General features: G+C 41.4%; 1 protein-coding gene across 3 annotated transcripts in view; it reads left to right on the forward strand.

Annotated features, from left to right (window-relative positions):
• IQGAP2 (IQ motif containing GTPase activating protein 2) overlaps nucleotides 1-14,477 on the forward strand; it is a 267,786-nt gene extending 253,309 nt beyond the window's left edge. For all 3 annotated transcript variants that reach the window (XM_036308005.1, XM_036308004.1, XM_036308003.1), the window contains 6 exons: nucleotides 3,289-3,376; nucleotides 5,464-5,676; nucleotides 6,729-6,889; nucleotides 8,729-8,866; nucleotides 10,354-10,462; nucleotides 14,227-14,477. In XM_036308005.1, coding sequence (XP_036163898.1) covers nucleotides 3,289-3,376; nucleotides 5,464-5,676; nucleotides 6,729-6,889; nucleotides 8,729-8,866; nucleotides 10,354-10,462; nucleotides 14,227-14,340 — 823 coding nt within the window. In that variant the 3' untranslated portion in view covers nucleotides 14,341-14,477. The remainder of the gene's footprint in view (nucleotides 1-3,288; nucleotides 3,377-5,463; nucleotides 5,677-6,728; nucleotides 6,890-8,728; nucleotides 8,867-10,353; nucleotides 10,463-14,226) is intronic.
• Nucleotides 14,478-15,121: the final 644 nt, after the last annotated feature.

A 15,121-nucleotide genomic window follows, 5' to 3' on the forward strand; every position in this document is an offset into this window, starting at 1 on the left:
ATGCTACTGGTCAGAGTGTAATACCAGATGCTGTATGAGTGGAAAGGCCAAACCTAAGGGGCCACACCAGTTTACAAGCGTCATGTAGTCTCATGTACCGACAGTGGGATGTGAGCACAGCTATGATGAATAAGCAGCCTGGTGTGTGTGTGTGTGTGTGTGTGTGTGTGTGTGTGTCTGTCTGTCTGTCTCTCTCCTTCCCCTCTCTCTCTTCCTCTCTCTTCCTTCCTCTCCCCCTCCCCCCTCTCTCTCTTTCTCTTTCCCTAATTCTTCCTCAGAGTTAATACCTCCCCATTCAGATAGGGCGCCAGAGCCTTTGGTTTTGTCAGCCTGCCTTACATATCGTTTGAAGTCATAGGGCCAGTACTCTAACCAGATGATTTATGGGGTCAGACCATATCGAGAATATTGTGCTTGCATTGGGGTGGGGAGCAGGACGCGCCTTTGGCTCGCTGGCAAACTGAAATGTGAGCAGAACTGTGAACTATCTTTAAATTCAGTTGTGAGGGGCTTAAGGAGCTGAGGGATTTCACTTGGGAAAAGAAAAGTGGTGGGAAGGGGATGGGACACAGTCCTGGCACCCCACCGTGAGGAAAGGGAGCTCAGCTTGTTTCCCGCAACTCTCGGAAGCAGGGTGACCTTTGTAACCACTGGCCCTCTTAGGTCTTAGTCACCTTATTTGTCAAACCAGGGATTAGAGTCTTTCCCAAAGGTGCCCCCTTGTGCTGAAGTCCTGAGACGACCAGGCCCAGGGAGTGGACATCACGGGAAGGCAGGCCTCAGAGAGCTTCCCGTTTAAGAAGGGAGCATTCCAACGCTGCTCACCAAAGAAATTGAATGTGAGCCACGCAACTAACTTTAAATTTTCCAGAAGCTACATTTTTAAAAGAAACAGATGAAATTAATTCTGCTTTAACCCAGTATGTGCAAAAGTGTTGTTTCAATATGTAATCAGTGTTAAAAAAATGTTAATACATTCTTTTTTCATACTAAGCCCCGAGAACCCGGTGTATGTCTCACACTGGCAGCACGCCTCCGTTTGGACCTGCCACGGGTCAGGGGCTCGGGTGCCCCGGTGGCCAGTGGCTGCCGTGTTGGGCAGCACAGCTTTCGTGCTTGCGACATGTCAGACCCCAGTGAACCAAGGGCTTTACGTAAGCTCTTCATTTACTCCTTGCATCAGTTCTCAGGGAGATTCCCATGATATCAGGGGTTTTTAAGTATAGGGATAATATAATTCGCACAAGTGCACACAAGCCACGGGAGCCCCAATTTGACCCCAGATCTGTCTCATCCCTGTGTTCTTAACCAGTAGGCATACGGGGGGGTTGGGGGGTAGTGAGTCCCCATCATGAAGCTGGATGGATGGCTACTTCCATGTAAGATGGCAGGGTTAGAACTTGGCAGTGGATTCCACAGGCCTGACATACAGCAGGCGTCGAAGGAAAGGGAGGCTGTATGTGCAGCTTATCTTCCAGCATCTCCTGGACAAATAAACATTCGTTAGCCCTGGCGGGCACGCTTGAGCGGCCCCAGTCATTTCGGTCATAGATAGCTTCTCTGCAGAGATGAGCTGGGAGTTTCCTGGAAGCATATATCATTAAGTAGTTCCTAGAATATTACTTTAAATAAGAAATGTCACTGTGCGTGTGTTTTTAAAATCATCCAAAGGTTTTATTTTTAACCCGATGTTCCTGTTTCAGACAGTTATAATGATGATTGGGGGGAGGGCTTGTGTGGGGAGCCAAGGCGGCCTCAGGAACAGCGCCATCTCCCACGTGGCTATAATTAGCTGGGTGCCCACCTTTGACTCTTGGCAGCGTGTTTATCTGTGCACTCCCAGACAGCCCATAAATCCCCAGCAGGGAAGGGTCATGGGCCAGAGGAAATGGCTGTGATCATTCTTCTGGTACAGACTTGCAATAAGTTAGAAATGAGAAAAATGATGTTTACAAATGGCTTATTGGATTTTACCCTATTTTCAAAAATAACATGTTTGGAATTAATTTGGAGGGTTTCCTCTGTCGTTTGCGAGCAGTTGCCCAATGCTTTGGAACGTGAATGTGGTTTTGTTTTCGTTTCCATTGTCCATGCTGTGTGAACATTTCCTGCTGCAGTTGAGAAGTTCAGCGTCCAGTGAGACCATGTAATGCCTTTGAAAGAACTGAGGTCCAATGCAACCGTAGGACCGCACGAAAAGTGAAATTTCAGACAGTGACTAGACCTGTTTGTAACGTCAGGCAACTTCTCTTGCTTCCTTTGTTTGGAAGGGACGCTGTATCCAGTAGCACTGTCCCCACTTAGGGAAAAGTGAGCCAACTTGACCATTTGCCTTTTATGTTAAAACTAGAGGTCCGGTGCACGAAATTTGTGCAAGGGGCTTGGCCCCCAACCGCCACGGCGGCTGCCTCAGCCTCGGCCCCCACCACCACGGCTTCATCCAGAAGGTCGTCCGGAAGGACATCGGGTCTAATTAGCATATTTCACTTTTATTATTATAGATCCGTGTACATAATTACATAACCTGATCTTTAATTAGGATGGGGTGGCCGAATACCATAAAGAAGGCACTTCCAGAGGAGTTTTCTAGGTCTTAACTCTTTACTGAGCAGCTCTTCCATTCTCCACCACCTGAAGACAGGAACCCAAGCCAGTCTGTTAGTTCCTCCACCAGATGAGAGGTTCTTCAACACCCGGCTGCTGTGTCGGCCAACAGACAAATCATGTTCCCCCACTCCCACCCCAACCTCACCCCACAGCCCACACAGGACGCCTGCTCACACTGGCCTTCCAACCATTTCAGAACTTTCTCAGAGCAGGAGAGATAGCCCTTGGGCTGGCTTCTAAAGTCCTGCAATGTATTCAACAGGCTCCGAAGTTTTAAAGTTATTGAAGTCAGGAAAGGGGGATGTTAGGTGTCATTCCCGCACCCTCCGTGGTAGCAGCCAGATCAGCAGCACTTTTTCCTCCTCCTCCACAAAAAGTAGCCTCACTCTAAAAAGGAGGAAAAATATTTAGATAAGGAATCGTTCGGCATACTTGTGCCCATGTTACTGACAGTGTAATCCTACTCTATCAGGCATAGAAAATCCAGGCTTCGATTATCAGGCGCTCACAAACTTTCCGGAGCCTTAGAGCAGATGTGGTGAATTTCTGCGAGACGGTGTTATTTAAAGGATTATCTTCGAAGCTTTATTTCTGTATGTGTTGTGCACTCCCTCGGAGAAGCAGATTTCTGTACCTTAGGGCTGCTGTCTGAGTCTGTCTCTTCTCTCTCTGTTTTGAAAGGACCAAAAAACTGATCATTGATGTGATCCGGAACCAACCAGGAAACACATTGACAGAAATCTTAGAGACACCCGCAACTACACAACAGGTAATTGGTCTTTGAGTGTAAAATAATAAGTACCATAGATATGAGTTCATTTTATTAATCTTCATGCCAAATGTTTACAACTATCTCAGAGCAACTATATCTAAAATGATTTGGAAGTAAGGAATTTTTATCTATTACTCTGGCCAACTGAGTTCAGCTATATAGGAAATCCATATGGAGAATCAAGGAAGTAGAAAATGCAGCGCTGAATTTAGGCTGAAAGTAATTTTGCCCTGGACTAGGAAGATAGTTCTGGGTTTTTCAAAGCATCTGAATATTCATCATAAACTTTATCAGTCAGTAGCTAAGCGGATAAGTCAGTTAAGAGATAGTTCTGGTCGGCAGGATGTAGACAAATACCTTTCATATTTTATGTTTGCTAACTCGAAGAAACGAAGTGTCTCACATTAAAACTTTTCGAATTCTTCAGAAGCAAACGTCTTGAGCCTGTTGGGTCATGGTACCATTATCCTGGTGTAAGTAACTGAAGTGTCATAACAATCTTGCATTAAAATCTTTATCAGCATCTTTTAAAATGCATCAGTGCCCTGGCCAGGTGGCTCAGTTGGTTCCAACGTCATCCCACGCACCAAAAAGTTTTCAGGTTCCATCCCCAGTTGGGACACGTATGGGAGCCGACCTACCTATGTTTTTCTGTCTCTCACTCTCTCCCTGCCAATAAACATATCCTCAGGTGAGGCTTAAAAAAGAAAAACATAAAATGGATGTTGTTCAGTTAGTTCTGAATTAATTTCAGTGTTGCCTTAGTATCAATAATTGCCACTCCCTAAACAAACGTTGACAAAATTATTTAATTAGTTCTTTCATAGAAGAACTACACATAATCTTCCTGAATCATTCCTAATTAAATTGGTTGCCAAGAAATCATTCTGTCACAGTTTTTAAAAATATAAAATAAAATTAAGTTATCTGATGTTGGTTAATGTATGGATATTTTTAAAGCAATGTAGGTAGAACATCCTACTAATTTAATATGAGAATTTTAGTCCTTATTCATATTTCATTTTTCCCCATATGTAGCATAGTCACTAAGAACACAGACTCCCAAGGTCAAGTATAGCTCTGTACCTCCTAGCTGTGTAACCCTAGGCACCTAAAAATATTTCCGTACCTCGCTTTCCTCAGTTGTAAAATGGGAAGAATAATAATAGTACCAATTCACAGAGAGGAATAAACGAGTTAAAACATGTTAAGAGGGTAGAATAATATCTGGCACGTACTAAGTGCTCAATAACGTTGGCTGCTACAGCTACTATTGCTGTTTACTGCCGGCCTGGTAAATTGTTCCTGTGCCCATAATGGTGACCTGTGCACTGTGTGTCTAATAGCATTTGTGTCCTTAGACTTTATCTACTATGTCAGTCAATTGTCTAGCACAATGAAATAGAAAGATTGCAGTCCCTTTTATTACTGTTTTTTAAAACTATCCAAATTACATTCATTCATTTACTTATCGTTTATTTAGGAACTTACCACTTGCTAGAATATTTTTATTCCCTTTGGTTCAAAGAAAGCCTGTAACTTTTTCAGAGATGGAAGTTTGAGAATGATTCTCTCAGTCTCTGACTGCCTTCTCGGCTTATGAACCTCCATAAATAGGGCTGATGCGTGAGGGTGTAGCTGAGTTCTACATGTTCAGAGTTCTCACAGCCGTGTGTGTTGTTGTTTTCATGGGTAATTTAGTTTTAATTTCTTCAACTGGACTATCCAGGAATTCTAATCCTTCCATCCAGGGAATTACAAATATCAGTTATCCATTGTATTATGTCCATGATGAGAGCGATTTGTTACCTTAGCAGGAAAGTAGCTATTGGACTTTGTCCCCAGAAGGCCTGACACCACTGCTATCCCCCAGAAGGCCTGACACCACTGCTATGTTTCTCAAAAAGGTGAAGTAATTCCTTCCCAAAGACCTACCTCAAGACCCATGAAGAACACATCTGGTCTCTGGACTTTGGTTTGAGGACGTCTTTCATTTTGACATTTGCTTGCCTTGTGCAGGTTCTAAATCTGTGGGATTAGGGAGTCAGAGAAAAAGCAACATCTTGATATTTTTCGCTTTCCAGGAAACAGCTCATGCCACGGACATGGAGAGCCGTGCAATTAAAGATTCCAAGGCTCCAGAAGAAATGAAGGATGGACAGTCTATGATGGAAGATGCACAGCTGCCCCTTGAGCAGAAGAAGAGGAAAATCCAGAGGAATCTTCGGACATTGGAACAGATGGGACACATGTCATCCACAAATAAATACCAGGACATTCTCAATGAGATTGCCAAGGTTTTTGGGAATAATATTCTTTCTTAGCAGACATTTGCTAACCATGGGTCACATTCTGAGCGATCTGGGAGGTGACACGAGGGATTCATACTTGTATATGCCATGGTCAATATTACAGATTGTTAAGGTTTCAAAGCAGTTGATGACTTTTAATAATGATCATAATTCCCCCAAGTCAGTATAAGAGTTGACACATACGGGAAATAAATGCTCCGGAAATGTAATAGACACGTTTCATCTTCTGAGCAATACCTCCTGGTCCCAAGGTGACCCTTTTAGGAGAGTTCTCTCTGGAGCTGTTAGTTGTCTTATTGCCCACTTGCTCTTAGGACCTGCTACTGGGGTGGTAAATTTACGTCCCGGAAAATGTGCCTCTAAATGCAGTTCTGACTTAAAGGTTAGCTTCTGTTTTCTCATCCCGTATTTTTACAGTTGAGAAACTTCCTGAGCAGAGGCTCTCAAATTAGTGCAAGGAAACATCACAGGAACTGGCTGAGATCTGTTTGCCAAGGATAAGAAAGTATATGGTTTCAAAGGATATTTGGGTTCAAAGGACATTTCATTCTTTTTATCCACACACGCTCTTTAAAATGGGTCTAGAGGTTAAGAGCAGTTACGTGACCAGAGAAAAACATTTCTTACTCCTGGGAGGGAAGTGCACTCAGCTCCGTGCTTCCGTGGAACATCATGGTCAGTTCTGGCAGCGGCTGTTTTCTCGCAGCAGATGACTCAAGGGAAGCAGTGCTTCTTTCTGTAGCTCTGGGTGGGAAATTTTTCTCTGTGAGAACGTGTAGTAGAGAAACCAATGCTTCTTTGCTTTTCCATCAAGAAAAAAATAAACCTTAGCAACTCTCTTAAAGTGAAACATGGGCACTTGCCAGTTCAGAAGTGAAGAGGGAAGGGTGTGAGAGATTACAATAAAGTCACTGAGATAAACAACAAGTTAACAGTCACAGATTCCGGTTTGATACTTGATGCTCATCTTGTCTCAAATTGGCAAGATTGTAAAGCTCACTTCTGCTTAAATCTCACATAGCTTTTACTTGCTTTAGGATATTCGAAATCAAAGAATCTATCGTAAGCTTCGAAAAGCTGAATTGGCCAAGCTGCAGCAGACCTTGAAAGCACTTAACGAGAAGGCAGCATTTTATGAAGAGCAAGTTAATTATTACGACACCTACATCAAGACTTGCTTGGACAACTTAAAAATAAAGTAAGTTAAAATCAGACATTCACTTGCAATGTCACAAGTTACATGGGATGTCAATTCTTTTATAGTCTTGCGCTGTTGGGTTGGGTTTGGAAGCATCTTTTTGCTTTATTTTATAACCAGAAACTAGAATCTCAATTTTATGAATTGGCACTGTGAACTAAGATGTCAGGACTGAATTTAGAAATGTTGTAATTCCCCATCAACATAATTTTATACCTGAAATTAAAGTAGCTTAGCTTTAACACTTGGGGAAGAACTTTCATTATTTTTTTTTGTGTCTTTTTTAGTCAAAAATGTCTTTTAAGCACTTTTATAAAAAATAAAGCCTACTCTTGTTTTTTGGAATGTTTACAATAAACAATTTATACTCTTGGTAATGTTAGATAACACCAGATATTTGCTAATTGCATAGCAGCCTAATGATTTTAAATTGCTTAGAGGTTTTAAAAAATCATTATTTATACAAAAGACAAAATTTGGCAGTTCTCTATTATCCATTAGCATACATAGCATAGATTTTCGATATGCATTATAGCTATTTTTAATGAGTATTATTTGTTCATAATTATTCTTATCATTAGACTAAGGTCAGTACTTAATAAAATTTTAATTACCCTTTTAAAAAGATAATACAGGCCGAAACCGGTTTGGCTCAGTGGATAGAGCGTCGGCCTGCGGACTGAAGGGTCCCAGGTTCGATTTCGGTCAAGGGCATGTACCTGGGTTGCGGGCACATCCCCAGTAGGAGATGTGCAGGAGGCAGCTGATCGATGTTTCTCTCTCATCGATGTTTCTAACTATCTCCCTTCCTCTCTGTAAAAAATCAATAAAATATATTTAAAAAAAAAAAAAAAAAGATAATACAGTATTTTTGTGTAATGCTTGTTGTCAACCTGACAGTAGGAAATGGTTCTGTAGGGAAAAATATATTCCATTAATCTTAGAAGCTTGATTAAGGGAAATAACCAAATGTCAGCCACACTCATGTGGGCCCCACTAGTTCTGAATTTTAATTCATTTGCTTGTGGCCTGTAAATTACTTTTACTCTATCCCTGGGAGGAAAAAGTTGGTCAAGTTAATATTCAGTAGAAATATTAGAAGTTTTAGAAACTTAAGAAATGTTAGAGGTTTTCTTTACATATTTATTGCAGACTATGTCAGACTTCAGTTTGAATTACAGACTAAACTACTTGAAGGCATTTTACAAGCTCTGCAGCCAGATGAGCTGGATTTGGGTTCTGATTCTCTCGCACATTGTGTGATCTTGAACCTGTCCGATGAACTTCTCTGGAGCCCCAGGTGTCTCATGTAAAGGTGAATGAGGAGTGCCAGCCTCAGAGCTAAGTGGCATAGCATATAAGAAAGGAATTTTATTTCAGAGCATTATGGAAATGTTAATCTTGCAAATGTGAGGCAATACCTATAAAGCTCTTAGAACAGTGCTGGCTACAGAGTATTTGTTGAAGGAATTAAAGCAGCCCTAGGGATACATTTATTCAGGAGTACACAGTTCATGTGATTGCACCAACGCTGCTTGCAAAATGACTTAATAGGGCCGCTTCGAGATGTCTGAAAAATAGAGTGCAAGTTTTATGAAAAATATTAGTCTGTAATTCAGACTCCGTCACTTTGAAAATAGTTTCCCCTTAAGCAGTGCATAGTGAGGTTTTACTGCACGGGGAAAATTGTTGCCTTCTACCACAAAATAGAAAGTTGCATATCCGGGGCCATGGGGGCCAGTCTGCACAGTGGTGTACACCTGGGGCATGGTTATTGCATTGCCAGAAACATCCGGGTTTGCCATCATGATGACAGACGTCTTGTTCTTCTTTTGCTAGAAATTCTCGGCGGTCAATTAAAGTAGACGGGAAAGGAGAGTCCAAGGGGATGAAGAGGGCGAAGCCAGTGAGGTACACGGCTGCGAAGCTGCATGAGAAGGGTGTGCTGCTGGGCATTGACGACCTGCAGACCAACCAGTGAGTGTGATCTGGAATCCGCACAGAACACGCACCTTCTAACCGCCCCTAACATCTCACTCACATTCCTTGGGTTCCTGTGGCCTTAGAGGAGAGCTTCATTTGGTCTGTCAAGGCTTACCCTTGGTGACAGGTGATGGGGAGATACATGTATTGTCATCTCTAGTCTTCCCAGCCGGCCTTGAGCATCTGGTGGGTTGTATGAAGGGCTTATCAGGTTGTGTTTCCCATGGCCTGGCCAGCGTGTCTGGATTTGCCAGCCTCCCTGATCCCTCCAAAAGAACAGAGTCATAGCAGTGAGAATGAAGGCTGCCTTCTGGTCTCGATAAATTAGATCAGGGGTCCTCAAACTATGGCCCGCAGGCCACATGTGGCCCACCGAAAACATTTATCCGGCCCACTGGGTGTTTTTCCTGCCGCTGTGTGCATAGGAATTTGTCCATAGTTTTTTTTTAAACTATAGTCCGGCCCTCCAACGGTCTGAGGGACAGTGAACTGGCCCCCTGTTTAAAAAGCTTGAGGACCCCTGAATTAGATGATTTACCATTGGAAAATAGTGCCTTTCTAATTTCAAAGCCACGGACTGTGTGCCAACGCCTGGGTCTGACACGCCAGCCCCATGCTATTCGGGGGTGCCTTTGGCGTGGAGGAGAAAACCACACCCTCTGCATCCCCACCCCGGGTGCCATCAGGTTTTCCATTTTGAAGGGACCTGGAAAGCACCAAATGAACAAACAAGACAAACACAAAAAGGCATGGACACAGATGACAGTATGGCGGCTATCAGGGAAAGAGGGACCCAGGAGGTAGTAAAGGGTAAAGAGGGTCAAACATACGTTAACAGAAGGAGATTTGACTTTGAGTGGTAGGCACAGTGCAATATACAGGTCATGTATCATAGACTTGTACACTTGAAACCTACATAATTGTATTAACCAATGTCACCCCAATAAACTTAATTAAAAACAAAAATATAAAGGGACCATGAACCTGATGCCCCATCACTCCCTTGTTCTTTGTCTGAGGGAAGCCAGATTCACTGCTCCTAACTCCTCACCTTCCTTCAGGGCCTGGCTTCTATTCCATTTCTCCCATCAAACCTCCTGACTGCACTGACTCAGAGAAAATGCTTCTTCCTATAAAATGTACCCCCTGAAATACTTAACTAGCCTGTCAGTGCTGTAAGTCAATATTCAGTTCTCATATTCTGCGAATCCCCTGTATTTCCAACTATATTGTATGCTCTTTGAGAGCAAGGACCATAGTTTGCATTTCTTTTGTCATAAAACACCTGCTCCGGTGCTCTGTGAGTTACCTCAACAAGAGCCATGAAGCATCGTTCTGGTGAGCAGAATGGGGAAAGGATGGGGGGTTTGGGGTGACTTAGACCATTCGCCGAGAATGATAACTGAGGATTCCGTTCATGTGTTTCAGCTGTAAGCATGTATTTGTAGTTCCACCTATGTGACTGTCCCTTTCTTCATTAGGTTTAAAAACGTTACATTTGATATCTTATCCACTGAAGACGTGGGCATCTTCGATGTCAAATCCAAATTCCTGGGTGTGGAGATGGAAAAGGTGCAGCTCAATATTCAGGTAAGCTGGGATTTCTGAGAACGGAGGGTGAGCCCTGAAATTGCCTCTTCACGATGACAATGAACTTCAGCAAAAAAGGCCAGTGTAAGCCTTATTAGCCAACATTAGCTTTGGATGCATTGATTATTTTTTAAAGGCTGTGATTTTTCAAATTATTGGAATTTAAAATGCTTTTAGGTGGTAAAACCATGTTTCCATTTTGAAGCATAGAGAATAATATGAAAGCATTCGGAGCTATTCGGTGGAGGCTGGAGAGTTTCCTTTTATTAGGAATTTGCACTTCTTTCTAAGACTGAGTGTGCCCAGGATTGGAGATTTCCCGTTTGCATTTCTCCTCCTTTCTCCCTCCTCCCTCCTCCTTCCTCGAGTGTTTTTTACATGTTTTTTAAATCTATTCATTTGTTTGGGGTCATATGAATGAACGACTTTGTGCAAAACAGGTCACTATAAATAGAAAAATGACATTTGCAGCCCGAGTTCTTGTTATTTTCTCATAAGAACTACATTTAAGCCAAATATACTTGAACAGAAACTGAGAAACCCAGTCTGTGTGTCACCGTCCTCCAAAAATGAAGGGAGGGTACAACCAAACATTTAAGTTCTTCTGCTCCCAACTTTTTAATTCTTAGCACAGAATCAATTTAGAGAAATAAGTGAGTTTTCTTTTTTGTATAAGAATTTTTAAATGGCAATGACGCCTATTTACCTGGGTCCCAAACTACTTGTATGAAATGGTTTTCAGGTATTCTACATGAATCATCTTGACAAGCCCCTGGGTATGATGTATGTCCCAGCCTCACTGCCCGCCCAGCCCAGCCCAGCCCTGAGAGCCCTGACATTACCTCCCTCCAGGGAGTAGATACCAGAGCCCTCTTTTCTATCTAGCTTTCTTGTAACTTAAAACGAAAATGGGAGCTAAGTGGGCATGATAAAAACAATGAGATAATGGAGTAAATTAGAGTATAGAGAGAGAAATAAAAGACTCTATGTAATTATGAAAAGTATACTTAAATAAACAGTATTGTTTTCTAACTGAATTTAAATATCACTAACTGTATCCATCTAACACTTTGACAAATATGGGAAGAGAAAAGAATGCTCTTTGGTTACTGATTCTTCTCCAGAGATGGCAGACATACCATGGGATTGCCAGGCAGGCAAGGACCCAAGACCAATCAATATCAACTGGACGGATGAATGCCAAGTGACCAAGAGACCCCTGTTTAGAAAGGCCTCAGAAATTCCATGCCATTTCCTTTGAACACGGGTGCAAACACCAAATTTTGTTAACGATTTAGTATGCAGTGGGATCAGCTATTCATACCATTCATTTATCCACATAATTGTGAAATGTTACTCCTTAGCTAATAAGCCCCAAATTTTTAAAGTCATTACCATATCATCAAGACCACCTATAAGATTTGCAAGGCTCGATGTAAACTGAAAATAATATTCGTTTTTATAATTATTGAGAATTTCAAGATGATGGCAGCAGCACATTAAAGTACAGGGCCCTTCTGATGATGAGACCCTGCACAGGATGAATGTCCAAGGAGCTGGCCCTACACATATTAGCTGTCAGACATAAAGTCGGGCTTCTATACGTATAGCTTTCAGACAATCACATTATCAAGTGAATTACCAAGAGAAACATGATGGCCAGATCTTTTCTCTGAGTCAAGAAGTTTCTAACAGCCCTAGCTGGTTCTGCTCAGTGGGTAGAGCGTCGATCCAAAGGCTGAAGGGTCTCGGTTTCCATTCCAGTCAAGGGTGCTTACCTCAGTTGCAGGCTCAACCCCCGGGTCTAGTCAGGGTGCATGCGGGAGGCAACCAATTGATGTGTCTCTCTCACATCGATGTTTCTCTCTCTGTGTGTCTCCCTCTCCCTTCCACAAATCAATGGAAAAATATCCTCAGGTGAGGATTAACAAAAAAAGAAGTTTCTAACAGGTCCAAGGAAGAGGCCGTGTAGCATTGTGTCTAGGTTTACTTCAGCCCACTCTTCCCTTAGTTCCTAAAGGTTATATCCTATAGCTATAGGCTATATACATAACAGGAGGGTGAGATTTACATGAAGATGTTCTGCTTATACAAATAGTGGCTTGTGCTTACTGAGGCTGCAGGGTTGGCATTCTCCCTTTCCCAGTTGAAGAACAGAGGTGCAGAGAGCTGATTAGGGAAGGGGCAGCTGGAGTCCACGGTCTTCATTGCTCTGCTCCACTGCCTCTCTCACAGGTTCCAGCCGATCCCGACAAGAAAAGGGTGTGCAGATACCTTGATCTCATATGCCCAGTAACTCTCCTGTGAGGTTAAGAGCGTTACCCTCAGTTTACACACAAGGAAACAGGGGTTATGTGACACTGCAAGATCACAGGATAGCAAATGGTGGAGCTAAGACTAAAATCTGGTCTTCCAATGGCAAGTGTAATGATGTTCTCTGCTCCCCACCTGGGGGGCCCAGCTAATTCCCCTGCATTGGCCATTCCTTCTCAACTTAATTCTATTGATTTCTCTTCTAAGAGATTTGGATGAACAGACTTTGCCTTTCCCAAAGGAAGAGTGAACCACCAGTACACTTTAGTAGGTAAAAGCATTCTTGATGGAAGAACTTCAGTTCCCTATGGAATTTCCGTCTCAGACGCATATCTAAATAATGTAAGGGTTTAGTTGAGTGCAGTTGGAGGTAATTGAAGAAGTAGAGGAGGAAGCTAACAAGAGCCAAGTTCTCTCAAAAATTATTTCAACTTCTTCAGGTGGCCTTCCTTAAGACATTGTCATTAAGAACCAAGAAATTTCCAAAGCTAGAAATAAGAAACGAGACCTGGGTATTAGTCTGGGGCAGTTCTGTTTGGCAAAGGTCTCCTGTCCTGTGTATTTTGAAATGTTACTGCTTAGTCTCATGCATATGGCTGGTGGGACCCAGTTATGAATTTTAGCAGGTGATTTTATTTTCTTTGTTATATGGTGGCAGGGGAACACAGAATGATAGACTGACTTGGGAATGAGGGCCTGTTCTCAGTGTAGGAACAGAAGTAGTCCGGGTCAGAAGGAGTTAACTTTGTACTGCAGGTCTCCAAATTTCAATCATACAACTTCAAAAATAAATAGCATGATCATCTCACCCCATTTGTACATATTTATTTATAAAGTATACTTGTATCTATCACTATACTAAAAATATACTTTATAAAATATATACAAAATTTAAATGTTTAAAAAGTAAACAAAATAAATAGTTCTCTATTATTCTTTTTACTCCTTAATGAATTGTGTTGCTCAGTTCACTTTAGAAAACACTGTTGTTCTAAAGGATATACCCCATCTTGCTGGAACATTGGTTTCGAATTTTTCAATTAAAAATTAAAATTATATATCTGAATTAACTTAATCATAATGGTTTTCTTCCAATGGTCTTTATCAGTTCTAAAAATCTATTTCCTTTCATTTAGGTAAGTGATTCTCAAAGTACGGTACCCGGTACCCTGGCCAAAAATATAATCATCATGAATAGGCACTTGTTAAAATGCAAATATTGGGGCCCCACCCCAGAGCTACAGAATCAGGAATTCCTGGGTGTGGGGCCCAGCATGTTTTAACTAGCCCCTGTTTTAACCAGATGATTCCGACACACGTTAAAGTGTAAGAACCCCTACCTAGGTCATTAGGTCACTTGAATCTTATTTTTGTCAACAAGTTGTTCTGGAATGTTTTTTAAATGTGCTAAATGTCAAGTTTGAGATTTAATGATGTTCCTTAAATTTCAGGATTTACTTGAGATGCAATATGAAGGAGTAGCTGTAATGAAAATGTTTGATAAGGTTAAAGTGAATGTAAACCTTCTCATATACCTGCTGAACAAAAAATTCTATGGAAAGTGAAGTGCCTGCAGAAATTTCGTGGATTCGGTATCACCTGGATCGGGAAATGAATCTGTTTCGTATTTTTGTTTTTAAACATGATTGGAATCACTGCTCATAAACGTGTGATTTTTTTTTTTTAAAGACCAAAACTGTTCCGAAGAATGTACCCATTGTGCCTTTTTGATAATTTGATACTATACTAGAATGACACACAAACGAATTAATGTAAACACTTCCACATTATACTGTGGAATAGGTACTCTGATTTAAAACTTTGGACATTCTGTGATTTGTGTTAAAGTAGGGAGAAATGAATTTAACTGACTAGGGACAAATGTGTAAACCTATTTTCCTATGAAAAAATTTTAAGTGTCCCATTTGAATAATGTAATTCTTCATAGATTTTTTTTTAATCTGTGAAGAAATGGAAACCTAATTATTTGTAATGAATTATTTAGACAGATACTTAGTTCTAAGCCCTGTCTTCTGGGAGTTATCAGTTTTAAAGAGAACTTTTGTGCAATTTTAAATGAAGTTTTTATAAGTAATTGAAGGTGACAATAACACTTTCTGTATAAAAGTATATATTTTATGTGATTTATTCCTACTAAATGACGTGCACTAGTGCCTCATGGTAAAGACTCTTGTACCCAGAGCCTGTAAGTGACTAAAGAACATCGTGAATAGCGATTCTTAGGCCCCCACCTCTACCCTTCACAATTTATTTGAATACTTCAATTGTGCCTCTCAATTTTTGTAATGCAATAAAATCAGTATTTAGATGGTTTTTAAATGTATT

This window comes from Myotis myotis, unplaced genomic scaffold (assembly GCF_014108235.1).
Source record: "Myotis myotis isolate mMyoMyo1 unplaced genomic scaffold, mMyoMyo1.p scaffold_m19_p_5, whole genome shotgun sequence".
In the NCBI taxonomy this organism is placed as follows: domain Eukaryota; kingdom Metazoa; phylum Chordata; class Mammalia; order Chiroptera; family Vespertilionidae; genus Myotis; species Myotis myotis.